General features: G+C 37.8%; 1 protein-coding gene across 3 annotated transcripts in view; it reads left to right on the top strand.

Moving 5' to 3' along the window:
- Positions 1 to 15,449, top strand: part of CACUL1 (CDK2 associated cullin domain 1) — a 55,335-nt gene that overhangs the window by 19,232 nt on the left and 20,654 nt on the right. For 2 of the 3 annotated variants that reach the window (XM_052798801.1, XM_052798802.1), the window contains 2 exons: positions 3,777 to 3,872; positions 9,957 to 10,059. In XM_052798801.1, the coding sequence (XP_052654761.1) occupies positions 3,777 to 3,872; positions 9,957 to 10,059 (199 nt within the window). The remainder of the gene's footprint in view (positions 1 to 3,776; positions 3,873 to 9,956; positions 10,060 to 15,449) is intronic. The other variant, XM_052798803.1, reaches the window with a different exon arrangement.

Raw genomic sequence — 15,449 nt, 5'->3', positions numbered from 1 at the left:
GAAGGTTGTTTTAGTATACTGGGTTTCTAACTGCTTGTTTTGTTTGAAGATGTCTGTCTTACATGTCATCCTTTCTCAAATGTGTTTTCTTTTACTTCTCATTTTTCCTGGTGCTGAGATGTCCACTGTGGTGTGTAAGTAGATTAAATGATGTCTCTAACATCAGGTTTTAACAGCAGCCATAGCATTTTATGCTAAGAAGTAGTCGACTGAAAACCAAGCTGAAGATGTTAAGCAAATGCAACTGCATCACAACTTGAGAAACCTGACCAAATGTTCAGTGCTCCCATGGACAGATGCACTGTATAGTTGCTACTGGAAAACTGTTCTTAACCTTTTGAGTGGTAGATGAGAGCAAATGTAGGAGAAGATTTAAGCTGTCTCCCTGTATAGAGTGTCTTAAAAAAACCAAAACTGAATTGACAGTTTGATAGGATTCAGGATGGGGAGTGAAGGAACAAAGGATTCTCTTCTTTCCTGGAAAACCTTATGCTAGCAGTATATTCTTCTTTCTTTGAATAGCTTCTGTAATACATCCCTCAGGTAAGATAGGAGTGGATTTAAAGACTTAATGTTTATTGGGGGGGGTGTTGTAAGAAGTAAATGTCATGCTTAATTCTGCCCCTCACCCAGTAATTAAAACAGCTGGATGTGTGTGTTATCTTTTCTGGACTAGAACCAAGAGTGAAAAATGTTAGCCTAAGCAGTTTCTTTCTTTTTTATAATAGTTGTAGCTGAATAAATACGGATTTTAAATGCAAGTTCCACTCTAATGATGGCCATTTAATAGAAGAATCTTAGCAACATCTATTTACTCATGAATGTGGTGCCATGCACTGCTTTTTAGTTTGTAAAATTCATGTAGTTTCTATAAAGCTAGTCCCACTCCAGTTACTGTCTTATTAATGTCAATGTAGAGACGTGGAGAAAGTTCCTGTGCTCAAAGAAGTAATTGATTTCAGTCTAGCAGTTTTGACCAGCCACACAGTAACACCCTAATGAACAGAAAACAGATGGTTCTGTTTTCCCCACACAGGTTACAATAATTCATAGATGAGCTGTGAAAATACTATTATTGATTTCTCTTTGGCTTGGGTTTTTTGTTAGTTTACAAGTCAAGCAAGGAGAGTTTGATTGTCAAGCTTTTTTTTTTTTTTTTTTTTTTTTTTTTTTAACAAGCAGTGTCAGGTAGTATGTGCTTTCCTGTTAGTTCCTTGACTGTTGAGGCTTGACATGGAACACTATCATAAGAACAAAACTGAAAGGTAACATCTCATGCTGATAAAGCAGTTAACACTCTGATTTTGCATTCCAGGAGTTAAGACCAAGGCCTTGATACTTGCCTGACACTAGTGAGTGCTCCTCCTGAAGCTGTCAGGACTTTTCTTAGCTTGTTTGTCTTTATCTAGAGCAGTTACTTTCCACTTGGTTGCAAGGTGGTGGTGGTGGTGAACAGCTTCCAGGTATCCTTCCATTAAAGGACTCTTGAGGTTTTTCTCAGGAGACAGCTGGGTGTGCAGTCGTTCCCTCTTAAAATGTCTCTCTTAATGGGACATAGGCTTTGTTAGGTGAGCTAGCAAAGTTTTCATCTTTGGTGGAGGAAAAATCCTTAATGTCCCCTGTAAAAAGGCTGGCAGACTGGCTGTCTACCATTGCCTAGAGTCTGTTCATGGGATTAAATCACACGCTGTCCAGAGAACTTCTGTCTCTGGGTTTTTTTTGTTTTTAATGAAAAGTGCAAACTGCTAGTGAGAGAAGAGTGGTGCCCTGTGTCAGGCTATGGTCTCCTTTTGTCTGACATGTTCTTTGAAGTAGAATTTTCCTTTTTCTTTAATCTTGGAAGCTGTATACCAAGCTTTTACGAATCAGAGAGTGTAACCATATTTAAAGTTGAGGTTAAAAAGGAGTGAAGCAGGAATACATACTGCTTAGAAATGCAGATTTCATTGCATGTTATTTGCAACAAATTATATATGTAACTATATATGAAAGGGAGTCCTTGGAGTTCATAGTTGCTTTTATACATTGTTGGCATTTTGAACTAAAATTTGTTTGGCCACCCCTGAGAACTGCATCTGCACTAAGATTAAAAGCTTATGATCAAAATGAGGAATAACCATACATAATCTTTGGCAACAGCGTATGGAATAACACTCTTTATTGCTTTGCCAGTTTTGCTTTCCTTTCTGAAATGTCTGCTCTCTATCGGTGTTTGCTGTGAAAATTACCCACATGTTCATTAAGCATATTAAGGAAGGAGGCAAAAGAAGCTAATTTAAAGGAAAAAAAACTTAATAAACTTAGAATACTTAATAGAGCAAAAAGTCAACATAAATTTTAACTGTTCTCTTAAGGCCCCTGATGAATGTCCATAAAAAGGCTGAAAAATCTGCTTTGTAAAGATAAGAGCTTTAAGTTCCAATAAGGTGGTTGAGGTGCAGCTAGCCTTGAAGTTTTCTCATGCCACAGACGCTTTGGCTTTAGAAAAATCTTTGAGCTTGTTTTCTTGCAAGGTCCCAGTCACTGCTGCATTCTCTATCCTCTTCTGGCTTGGTGCTGTCAGAGAGGAAAATGGTGCAAGGGCAGAGAAGTTTTGCTTCTCATTAGCAAGCAACACTTTGTCCTTGGGTGTGTATAGCTGTGTATATGTATATGAACAGTAGAAACTCAGGCAGCTACCCACGTCTGTCTGAAAAGACCATAGTAGGGCAAGCAGGAGGAGTGGGGCCAGAAGCAGAGCACTGTATGCGGGTGGGTTGGGATGGAGAGGGGGATAGCGGAGGAACACGTTAACCCCAGCTCCACTTCCATCCCTGCCTGTGTAAGTGCACTCCTGAATGCTCTAACACAGCTCCCCTGCATCCCTCCAAATAAATATTTATAAAAGAAACAGTGGTTAGTGCTTCCCATTTTTCTGGTTCCCTTCTCAATTTAACTTAGCTTGCTGCAGAGCAGATCTTTTTAGCTTCCTTATTTCCTCCTTTGGGAAAGATAGTATTGTACATGGAAAATAGCAGGGCTGTCACTGTGGGCTCTACAAGGCCTATCATAAAGTTGGCACATTCAGGTTTTATGTAGCAAAGTTTTTTGCTTGGGGCTACAGGGTAATGCTGTGTGTTGGAGCATTGCAGTAGATTTTCATGGGCCTGATCTGGAGTGCAGGACGCCAGATGTTGAGCTCTATCTGAAGCCATTGCTTCGTAGTCCCTCCAGCTCTATGCCCTGAATACTTGCCTTGCCTTAGGTGACCCAGCAAAAACTTTAAAATGTTTCCTGTGAAGGACAGTGCTCCCTGGAGCTGGAAGATGTGCTGCTTGCCAGCTCAGATGCAAAGCAGCAGCTTAATGCCACCCTGCTGTCTTGGAGTAAAAGCTTGCAGGGGGGTTGGAGCACACACTGCAGCACTTGTTGAAATTTAGTTATGGATTCTAGGCGTGACAGATAGTTCTTTCAAAATGAAGGTCTGGTCTTCAATAAGTGTTTTGATTTGCATATGCTAAATGTTAGTTTGTTACAGGCATACTGTATTTCTCATTGAATGCACCTTTTGCTGGGCACTGACACATAGTCCTAGGCAAAAACCAGTTACTGAAGAAAACTGTTTTTGCTGGAGGGAGTTATAGCAGAAACTCTGGAATGATGTGTGGCTTGCTTTGTGTGGACTTAGTGTATCAAATACTTTGTAGTTTTTTGAGTTTGCTATGAAAGCATAGCCCATGCTGTTCCAGATCTTTCTCTTGTTCAAATTGCAACCTGACTTTTACGGTTTCTTGCAGGCCAGCCCTCCAGATCTCTATATTGAAAGATTTAACGTAGCTCTTGGACAGTATATGGGAGCATTGCAGAGCATTGTGCCTCTTTTCATATATATGGTAAGTTTTAGAAAATTCTTTTCAAATAAAGTATGTCCATACACAAGATGCTGACTGAAAGTGAAAAGAATAAAATGCAGCTGTAATGATTTTTAACTTGTAGAACTTATGATTCATGCCTGGTTTTGCTACCTGCATAACAGTACTGATGAAGTTGAATGGGGAGAGGAAAGGGGAGTTGTGCTTTTAAATGTGGAGTTTTGTAGTTGGTTTCTACCCTAATATTTCTTTCCTGGGAGTGGGGGAATGGTTTTTATTTTGATTGCAAGAAAGCTGTCCCAAATAGTTAGGTCATTATTTATATCTTTCTGAATAGAGATAGTTTATTGGCTTGTTATATGTTGGCTTGGTAGTTTGGGCAGGTTACAAAAATGATTGCTTCTTGCTTTTAAATTGCACAGATTCAGACAAGACAGAAAGAAATGTCTCTTGGAAATGTCTGTGTCCCTTGATAAAGCAATTTAGAGCATTGGTTGACTGGATGAAGACAAACTTATGTTCATAGCACTGTCAGGCATACTTGCAGAGGTTCAGAAACCATTGGCTATAAGTGTTTGTTGTGCTGATTTTGTAAATTACGAAGTCTTCTATACCTTTGAAGAAGTTTATAATTTGCATTGGTTTTGTCAAAGTGCCAAGACTTTTATTCCTTTTTTTTATGGTAATGAATAACTTAAGCTTGAAATTTGTCCTTCTCCTAGAAACTGTCCTTGCCTTGGCATCATAAATAAATAAAAATAAAGGAAATACTTGTTGGGAAAGAAACTTTTTTTAAAAGGAAAAAGTATTTAAACTGATTTAGATTAAATAAATCTCAAACTCTTTTTAAAATTATTCTCATTGGTAGCTTCCCAGAGTTTGGGAAGCAGTAGAAGGATCTCCTATGGTTCAGTGAATGTATCTGAAACCAGGTAACTTGCTACAGTCTTTCGGCATAGTGTTACTGTACAGATTTGTTGCATTAAAAGAAGAATTTGCCTTTCTTGAGCTGGGTGTCTTGTAATTTGCTCTTTTATCTAGTTTATACAGAATGAAATCCAGTTGGTACAGCTTCACTCGTAAGCTAAGGGATGTGTTCCTGGTGATGATTTTTTATTTTTCTCCTGGTTCTTGTCGTAAAATGCTGGGGAAAAAACTAGGAAGAGACTTTTTCCCCCTATTGCATTCAGATATTTTTAGATGCTACTGTTTTTTCACTTGTGTGCTTCACTTGTTTATTGCACACAGGTGTTTAAGCAATCTCATAATTTAATATCCATTTACAAGTGGAGATAAGCTGTTCAGATGTGTACTTTTATTGAATGCTCCGTTCTGTCACTGAGGTTCTTCCATCGCAGAGGTCCAAATCTATCCTTAACAATTAAGACTGCAGTAACTATCGTTGAAAAAATTTCATGATAGACATATAAACAGACAGGTTTTACCATTATAAGCTTTGTCTATGTGACCAGATAAGGTATAATTGCCGAATAGATCTCCATATCTTTGTGATGTGGTGTTTGTATCTTCAAATGAGGAGTGCTCTGTATCCCATCATTTCTTTTTTAGAGTTTGAGTCTAACTGATATCTGAACGTAGTAAAAATGGTTAATGAGTAATAAACAGACCTGTAAAAGGAGTAGTTAGATAGTAACCTTTTAATCTGAGAACAAAGAAAAGTGAAAGTACTCTATGGTTTTAAAGGAGAAGCTTCTTTAAAGCATGACTAGTGATTTGTTCAGGCAGTAAAACTCTGTTAATGCAAACACTTTTCATTTAAGTGACTTTAATTAAAGTTAGGCCTGAGAGTTATCATAGAATCATAGAACAGTTTCAGTTGGAAGGGACATTTAAAGGTCACCTAGTCCAACCCCCGCCCCGCAACGAGCAGGGACATCTTCAACTAGATCAGGTTGCTCAGAGCCCCGTCCAACCTAACCTTGAAAGTTCCCAGGGATGGGGCATTGACCACCTCTCTGGGCAGCCTGTGCCAGTGTTTCACCACCCTCATCGTAAAAAATTTCTTCCTTATATCTAGTCTGGATCTACCTTCTTTTAGTTTAAAACCATTACCCCTTGTCCTATCACAACAGGCCTGCTAAAAAGTCTCTCCCCATCTTTCTTATAAGCCCCCTTTGAGTAGAGTTAGTGACTTATGTGTTAGTTCCTCTTGCTGCCAAACGCAATGCTGATTTGGCTCAGCTATATAGCTGGTTTTGTAGGCTAATGTCAAATTAAGTCTCATACTTTTTCTCTGAAATAATTTATTAATCAGTGCTGTGCATGATGTGGAAAATATCTCTAGAGAAGTCAGGATGAAAAAATGTTTGCCTCAGTTTTTTTTCTGTGTGCATTTGGAAGTACTTTTATGTACAGCTACTCTTGCAATTTTACGTTGTAGCATCTAATCAAGTTTTCTCTCATACAGCAGCAGCAGTTTCCTTTATTTAGGCAAGAAAATACAATTAAAAAACAATTGGAAGAGGTGAAAGCCTAATTATGCTAGGTATAAATTACAGCTTTGCAGTTACTTTAATAGATACTTTCAGTGTATTTTTAAGTGAAGAGGACTAAGTTGTTGAACTCTGCCTTTTCATCAGAGATGGCAGGGCTTTCCTTTTTTGGTAGTGATGTGATTGCTTTAATCAGGAGTTTCCAAGGCTGTTGAGTTGCACAGATAAACTTTGTTCTGAAAGGATAATTATGTTGCTGCTTAGGAAGACTTTTAATATGCATTTAAATATTTAAAAATCTAGGAAGCTGAGGAAAACCTAGAGGTTTTTTGTGCAACTGTAACATGTTTTTGCCCCTTGGTGGCCAAAAAAGGCATAGTATTTTGCCTTAGGCTTAGTCTTGTGTGTTTTGATATCAACAGCAGCACTTATCATCTTTTTCCTGATGTACCAAACCATATTCTTGTGTGTGAATGGTGGGGAATACAGGAAAGGTGTTTTCTTAACCTGCTTGTATATGGGACCAAGGTGTGTTTCAAAGCTTATTTTGCGTGGTGGTTGAGAGGGCTGACTTTGCAATTGAGGGAGTTTTCTTTTTCCTTCTCTTGCTAGGAGCACTAGTGGTTGGGGTTTTTTGCGTGGTGATGGATTTTTTTTTTCAGTCTTACGCTGCTACAGTGGACTTTTTTCAAGAAAGCATGGAGATGCAGAGCACTTTTGTCCCTCCAAAATTCTGTGGGTTTAAGTTTCTTCAAATGTTCTGGGACGTAACTGCATATAAAGCAAATTAAACTGGAAGTCAGCTTAGCACACAGTGCTTTACTCCAAAGAATAATTCCTAGTGAATAACTGTTTGCTTTATAAATCTAAATGAGGTTATTCTGGATGCTTACAGATTGTACATATCACAGTATGCTGCATGTGTGAAGGAATAAAAATCATATTTCCACTTCAAGAAAATTTAAAGTCAGCATTTGGATGATATACTTTTTTCTAATAGGTTCTCAATTGTTAATTATGCTTAGAGATGTAGCTGAAAATCTGTTATCTTGTGGCATTAAATGAGCCTAGCATTTGTGAGCACCATGGTTTTAGGATAGTTAAGAATTTTTTCATTGCCTCTCAAATATTACTATTCTTACTGGGTGGTATTGCACTTCGTTGCTTATCAGCTAGAGGGCATTTTGTGTGTGTCTATACACAAATATATGTGAGTATATATATGTGGATGAGATGATAAGCACTCTTATATACTGTTTTTTCTCCTTCAAGGATTTATTGCTTTCCTCTTAATATTAACACAATTATGTGTTTTAATGTTTGCCAGATTGCTTTATGATATGGTGGTTTGTAGAAGAAAAGCTTATATCATATCTGACTTTCTCACTTATTGCTATCTGCTTACCTTTTACCTGTCAGTTAGACCTTTAGGTGACTTGACACACTTTTCAAGAAATACTGGTACAGCCTAGGTAGTGACATCTTACACAGAAAATCTTCCTGTTTTTCCACTAACAAGAATGGGGAAGGTGACAGCTCTTCTGCTATCTTCTTTCAGCACTGTGGATTGGAAATGAAGTACTTGTGCTAGGTGATTTTTCATTGTCTGTTTAAATCCATGCAAGTGTAACATCTTTTTGGAAAGGTGTCTCCAAGTAAGCAAATGTGAAGAGTATTTTACAGTTGTTCTATGTATAAGTACTGTGTTGTAACTCTTCTCCTTGAAACTACAGGGATTTTTTTGTTGCTTTTCTAGTTATGAAACTTAAGGTATAGGTTTTCCAACTCTTAAACAAAAGAAAGCATCGCAGTTTGCACATGACATTGCCAGCTGCTTTTAATGTGAGAAGGTCTAGAGGCTGGGAAGGGAACTAAGTTATTTCCTTAGCCGGGTGCATCTCATCTGTCAGCTCATAAGAATCAGTAGTTTGACATTGTCAGGTTTGATTCAGGTCAGTAGGCTTGTGCTGAGATGCTCTGGTCACGCCTGCGTGTTGCACCAGTGGGGACATGGTAATATGTGGTCAGGAAGCTCAAGGTGGAAATGGTTTAGGAAGTTAAGTCTGATAGAAAAACCGTAGCATGGTGTGTAGTTTAACACCTCCTAGAAGAGGTTTATCTTCAGTTGCTGTTCAATTTCTGTTGCAGTGGCAATTCACCATTGACCAAAAATTTTACAAATGAAGTTAGTCTGTTTCTTACAAGACAGGTTATTCTGTCTGCAGAGCCTTTCTCTCAATCTCTGAAGAACAGGCCCAGGTGAGGGGGAAATAACTGAGTCATAGCCCTTGATAAAACCTCTACAGGTAGGATAGCTTCAGGAAGGGAACTGGCGGTAGGAAGCTACTAAATTTTTAAAAAAATCTTTTTAAGATTGTTGTCCATTACTGCAACAAACCTAAACTGTGTATTCGAATAGCCCTCGGTTTGCCTTTGTTCGAACAGGTTCAGTTTTCATTAAAGGTAAATAACTACTGCTCAATGCTTGCCATGAAAATTTAAGTGGTTTCTGCATGGACAGTTTATTACGGTATGTCTATAGTTTTGGTAATGGCCAAGAGAATGGGTTTCACGAAAAAATGTAAAGATTGCTCTAATAGCATTCTGAGGGTTTGTTCCAATTATGTAAAATACTTTAACAGTTAGGAGAACATCTTGATTTAAAGTGTGGAAAAACCTCTCTCCCTTAAGATATCCCTTCCTCTAGTAAATCTCTCAGATAAGTGTTCCAGTATGTTATTTTTTTATTAAGTTGATTTTTCTATTACAGTATTTGTTTAACTCTTTTACACAAGTTGTCCAGATGAATTCAGTTGTTCTACTTTCATTTTAGTGTTGTAACGATAGGAGACTTATATTGAAACAATTATTTTTTTCCAGCATTTAAAACCCACCTGTGAATAAAGTACAGACAAGAAATCTTACTATTAATTGCAGGCTGGGAACTGAGGCATAACACCAAATAGTATATTAGGTATAGAGGCCCTCAAGGAACTCATGAATAGAATTTCCTTTGAGGGTTGAAGAGATGAATTTATTATTAATGCTGAGTGTGTCAAGATAATTGAATCCTAAAAATTTCAATGTAGTTCAGTTTTGTATAGATTTGTATATATCACTTATTTCCACAGCTGATTAATTCCGAGTAGCTATCCTCTGAGATTATCGATGAACCATAGAAGTGGATAGCTGTACTGATGATTTATTATTGTAACATACCTATTTTAATGGCTTAATCACTTTTAGACATTGGTAAAAATGTTTTCTTTTGTTATAAACGTGATGTCCAGCCCTATTTTGGTGTTAGAGTGTTTATAAGGTTCTAAAATGAAGTTTTTTTTCTACAAACTCCCCAGTCTCGATCGATATGGAGATATATCTCTAGATATAGAAAAAAAAAACAAACATATGCATGCCTGTATGTAAACAGGTTTGTTACCAATAGTACCACGTGCATTCGTAATTTTAAATACATGTTTTTTTGTTGTACAGGAATGTTCTATGTAGTATAAATGCAGTCACCAAGGAAGCACTTTACAGCTCAAATATTCTACAGCTTTAAAATTTTGAATTATTTTTCTTCAGGGAAAAAGTAAGTTTACTGTTAGGTATTATGAAAAACAAACTTGAAAACTTCTGTCTTATTTTCCAGAATAAATTTTACATAGAAACCAAGCTTAACAGAGACTTAAAAGATGACCTTATAAAGCTGTTTACGGAACATGTTGCAGAAAAGCACATTTACAACCTAATGCGTAAGTAAACCTATTGAATTTTTCTTACAGTGGGACTCTGGAAAATGGCAGTGCTTTCAGATATTGCAGAAATCCACAGCAAATAGGAAGAAAGTGGGAAATGATTAGTGAACTTAAATACAACTTCACTTTTAAGGTGTCCACGTGAAGAAATGTGGCACACTTCAACTTTTTTTTTTTTTTTTCCAAAATACTACTTTGTATGAAGTCATGGTTTTCTTGAGTATCTGGGGGAACCAATTTTCCCTTATGACTATGGCTTAACAAATGCTTTATTCTCCTGTTGCTTATGTTGTTATTCTTTAATTGTATTATCAAAATATTGACAGGTATCATTAAGAATGTGGTGTGGTCAAAGAATTGTGATACCGCTGGGGTTATTGTCATGATGTACTCAAGTAGTCCCTGCTAGTTAGTGAACTGCATAATGCCGACAGCAGTTTCTCTGTTAAGCTAATGGGTTAATGCAAATAGAATACATTTCAAGTGATATGCTTCCCATTAAGTGCTCCTGTCGTGAGCCGCTGAGTTTGCCTGCAACCTGCCACCATCAGTGTGTGCTTGTGTGACCATGGGGACCTTGCTTCTGACCTGGTTAGCTCCTCAAGAGGGCAATTAGCAAAGGCAGAGATAGTTGGACTTGGAGTTCAAATTGGAAAAGTTTGCAGAGTGGTGAGCAGTTGACCAGCGTGCTGGGAGAATTGCAACTGTAGGTGCTTCGTGCAACTGGGTAGTTCCTGTGCCCTGTGCTGAGTTCAGTATCTAGCCCGGTGTACTCCTTTCTGTGACCCAGCCCTACTCGGTGTCTCTGTTTTCATCTAGCTGCTCCCCTCCTCTTTTTTCTGAAGCAATCGCTATCTGTATGCTAAATGGAGACCAAATGATGGGTGATTAGAGTTGAGTATATTTTGCCTTTTGCCTTTACTTGGGTAGTAATGCCCTTTTATCTCCAGCAAAGGGCTGGGGGAAAAGAGCTTTGCTATGTTTTTTTAGGGTCACTGTGAGTTGGCATCCTGGGAGAAGGGTGGGTGAACAAGGTGACTACCCTGAGGTCAGGGAGCCTGGTACCCTAGAATGATGGGAGACCATCAGCTCTGATGCCATCTTGTTCTTGCCATCTGGAAAAGTCTCCCTGAGAAATGCTTTTAGCCATGTAGCAGATCAGATCACCTTGGAAATAGTAGGACAATGAGGAATGCCCACCCATGGACCTGATGTTTTATTTTGTGCCAAAGAGGTTTAATGGTATCCTGAAACCTGGTAAGATGATTGCTGTAACAGGATCATGGAAAATTCAGCTGATATTGCCTTAAAATTGAATACATTTAATTTTAAGTGTGTGCATTTTTCAGGCAATGAAAACATTAATCTGGTTGGTTTTTTTTTTTTTTTTTTCCAATGACAAAGCAAAGGTAACACCAGTCAAATCTTTAGAATGTAAGTAATGTCAGATGTGTGTTGCTATGTAATTCATTTTCTGTGGATGATAATATGAGAATCAAATAGAAATTGCAGATGAACTATTGAAAGGAAAATACCTGTGGTTGCGTGTGTGAAATCTGAAATACTTCTCCCCAGCTCTGTGTTAGCTGCAGAAGTAAAATTAAAAGAAAACATTGAAAAATAAAAATAAGCTGTCACTGACTGTGTTGCTGTATATGGTGCTATTGTTTAATAAGCAACTTCCTTGGATTTCATTTCAGTCTTACCATCAGTTTATTAAAACTAAGTTATTTAGTTTTCATCTTACTCCTAAGTAAGACAATATATACTGACATGTTTAAACTCTTAACTGTGATCTGATTTGGATAAATCTTGGATAATATGATCTTTAAATTGAGTTAAAGTATGCCTAAATAAAATTCTAAACTTGCTAACAGATTCCTGGGAAATAATTGAAGACACATAGCACATGATATATTGCTGTAGAGGTGCTGAAAAAGTTCTAGTGTTGTATAATTTTCTGCCATTCTCAGCTGTTCTTTCTAACTTGCTGAAATTCAGACCATAATACATAAGAATATTACCTTCATTTTTGAAAGTGTAAGGGCTCTATGAAAATAGGATATAAGTCAGTGTTTGTTAATTACTTTACTTCCCAATGTCATTGTCAGTATGTGGTACCGTTTCCTGATATTTGATATAGATTTGGTTCAACAGAAAAGTGTTTTTGTATTTGGGGGGGTGGGAGTGGGTGGGAAATAAGGTTTTGAGTGGGTATGCTTAGGAAATTAAAGTCAATGAAATTGTGGTCTATATAGAGAAATGGAATCCTGGGGCTGTTTTTTAAAGAGATGCTGCAGCTGCCACTTCAGTGAGAAGCAGCATGCCTTCCTCTATTTTAAAAAATGAACAACAAAATCAGTTTAATCAGTTTGTGATCTAGACTCAGAGGACAAGAATAATATCAGCTCTTGCTCTTGAAGTTTGTTGCTATATTTTTCATATGAAGGGGTTTTTGTTTGTAGTATCTTGTCATTCTATCAGAGCCTGGAAGCTGGCATTTCTATTTGAAGTTGTGCTCAGGAAGGACTGTAAGTACATTTCAGGTTCATTTGATCTAAGAAAAAGTTCTTGCTCCACTTCAAAAGATGGAGAAAAAAAACGTCAGGAAAGTGGTGCAGCACAGATCTCTTCCTTAGTGTTTGATCTTGCTCAAACTCCCACTGGTTGAGTCAGCCCTAGTCTCTGTGCTGTGTGGTTGAAAGCAGGAAGATGCAAAATGAACTCCTGGTACAATGGTGTCTGTGGTGGGAGCACTTATCTGAGCACTTAGTTGCAGAAAATGGAGTGATTAAGCTGTGAATTCATTATTTACAGAAGAAATATCGCCCCAGTGAACTTTACTTGGATAAATTTTGCCTGCACAAACACTGATTTGGTTCCTTTTTTTTTTTTTTGATAGAGGAAATGTTTTTTAAAAAAAAAAAAGCTCTACTATCTAAAGCACTTCTGAGCTTTTAAAGTAAATACATAAAAAAAAAAAATACACAGATCCATGAACACAGTTGTGTTTGTGAAACACTTTTACACTCACACATACTTACCAAGTCAATGCTCTTCAAAGTGGATACATTTGAACTAAGTGAATATAACCTGATCATTTTCCTTACAAAGCCAAAGCTGGCTCTTGCTGATAAGACTGCTGTATTAAATGGCTTGGGAGAAGTTGCTATGTGCAGAACTACTTAACTGAATGTAACAAGCAAAGATGTAGCATCTTATTTACAAGAAGCTTCAGAAGTGGCGGGAGGAAAAGATGTGGATAATACCCCCTTGTCACGAGGGAAGGGATGGTGGAGAATGTTGTCTTTGTTCCTGCTGGAGTTCTGCATGAGATGACTTTAAGCAGTAAAATTCAGAAGTATGTGTTTTCTCTCCTTATGCAGCCACTGTCTCTTCTAGTAGGTTAGACCTGGGTTTCCAGGACTGTAATCTCAGTGCCCTGAAAACATCCTGCCTGTTTGTTCTTGTCTAGAAGAATGGCAGTTATTGCAAACGTTAACTGTCTTCAGTAGTGAAAATGAGTAACAGCTCCTGAAACTTTCTACTTTAGTACTTGCGGTAGGTAAAATTCAATGGCAGCGAGTATTTGCAAGCAACTGCCACTCTTCTCTTTTTGGATATTGGCAGCTTAGTGCCCAAAACAAGCTTGCTTTTGAACCTAACAAAAGAGGAAAAGCTATTAACAGTGTACTGTTGTTTCTGGTTGGTGGATAGATCACGTGGTTTACAATTACAAGAATTTGCAATTACCCCTGTTCTCTTTCCAGAAACTAAAGAAAGGAAGGTGAGTGCTAGGCTGGAGTCCTGAACTGGCAGGGTTGATGAGGTTCTCAATATCTTGATATTGAGAAGAAAAGCAATTATGACTGAAACTGGTCATACAGGTGAAAGCAGTTTTAGAAGGCAATCTGAGGAAAAGGATTCTCCTTATTCTTTGCTTACAATGGTGTTCGTGGGGGAAGTGGGATGTATCAGATTGATTATGGCACTTCCAAATAAGTGGTAGCCTTAGCATATCACTGTAGTACTTCATCCATTTCTACCTGTGTGTGTATGAGCTGTTTCTTTCCTTCCATGTTAAGTGTTTTGAGTTCAGGAAGTGGTTTCTACTCTTGTAGGATCAATGTACTGGCAGATATCATTCAATACAAGCTGGTTCTTCCCAAAGAAGCATCTGCCTAAACTTCTGGACAGAAGTTACTCAACTAGGAAGTCAAGTGAACTCTGTCAGAGGGAAAAGCGCTTTCTTCAACACTTCTGTTTTTGTTCTTATTGACAGGGGTAAGCAGTGAATATTTGCGTGCTCCCATCTTTGATCTACTATGTCAGGAATAAATCATAGAAGCAGATCCTTTTTATCCAGAGGAAGGGAAACCTCTTGGGGCATGGTGAAAATGCCATAGAATAAATAGGGCGTAAGACTTCATGGGTCTTAAAATTGTTATCAGGATCCAAGGTGATAACATGGCCTGTGAATGAGACGATTCCCTTGAAACTTACTGATTCAGAACTAGAGCATGGGCTTGAAAACATGTGAAATATAGGCAAAATGATTATTGAGGATTAAAGCATTAGATCTCAGCTTCTGGCTGTGTCAGATTTTTGTTCATGATATATATCAAGATAATTACAGAATTAGCTACGGAAACCTGAGCATACAGAGCGGTTATCTGTATGTAGATTCTAATAGCATGTAGGCAATTGTTGAATGTAGTTCTCCATATCGGTGCTTGTGTGAGTTCAGAGCTAAAACCCAGTGTAGAAATGCATCATCTGTAAAACTAGCAGCTTTTCTCATGGTTTTCCAAGAAAAAATTTTTTGTAAAAAGTCTGGAGGAGGGTGAGGAATCACAGCCTATTTCATTATGTTTGCAGTTTCTAATTAGTTACTGGGAAAAACTTTTCTCTGAAGATTCTTACATATGACAGCTTTCTTCCCAGTTATGTCACTTGGATTCAGCTGTGGTGAAGAGATCTTGCTGCTCCATTTTCTTAATTTTTATTTTTTTGCTGGAGGTATATTATAGTTCAATAGAAGGTCTGTTTATGTTAGAAGAGGTTTTCCTTTATAAAGATGTCAGGAAAGCTATTTCCACTGCATTGGTGCTTTCTGAAAAGTACCAGAAAAGTTAATGCAAAAGTTGGAGAAGGTTGCTAACAGCTTTTTGACGACGAAGTTGTGCAACTGTCCTTTTTGGTTGCAACAGGTACAAGTTTAATACAAAATTACAGAGAATGAATCATGTTATAACTGTTAGAGGTTGATAGATGTAGCAGGGAGCGTGTTTCCTGTGCAGAGATTTTCCTGTTGTTTGTGCAGTGGGTAAGCAGGAGAGGGTGTGTTTCTCCATGGGCGTCCAGATCTACATACTTAGCAGATGTGT

This window comes from Harpia harpyja, chromosome 10 (genome assembly GCF_026419915.1).
Source record: "Harpia harpyja isolate bHarHar1 chromosome 10, bHarHar1 primary haplotype, whole genome shotgun sequence".
Classification (NCBI taxonomy): Eukaryota; Metazoa; Chordata; class Aves; order Accipitriformes; family Accipitridae; genus Harpia; species Harpia harpyja.
The sequence above is the reverse complement of the archived record's forward strand: the minus strand, read 5'-3'. Positions and strand labels throughout refer to the sequence as shown.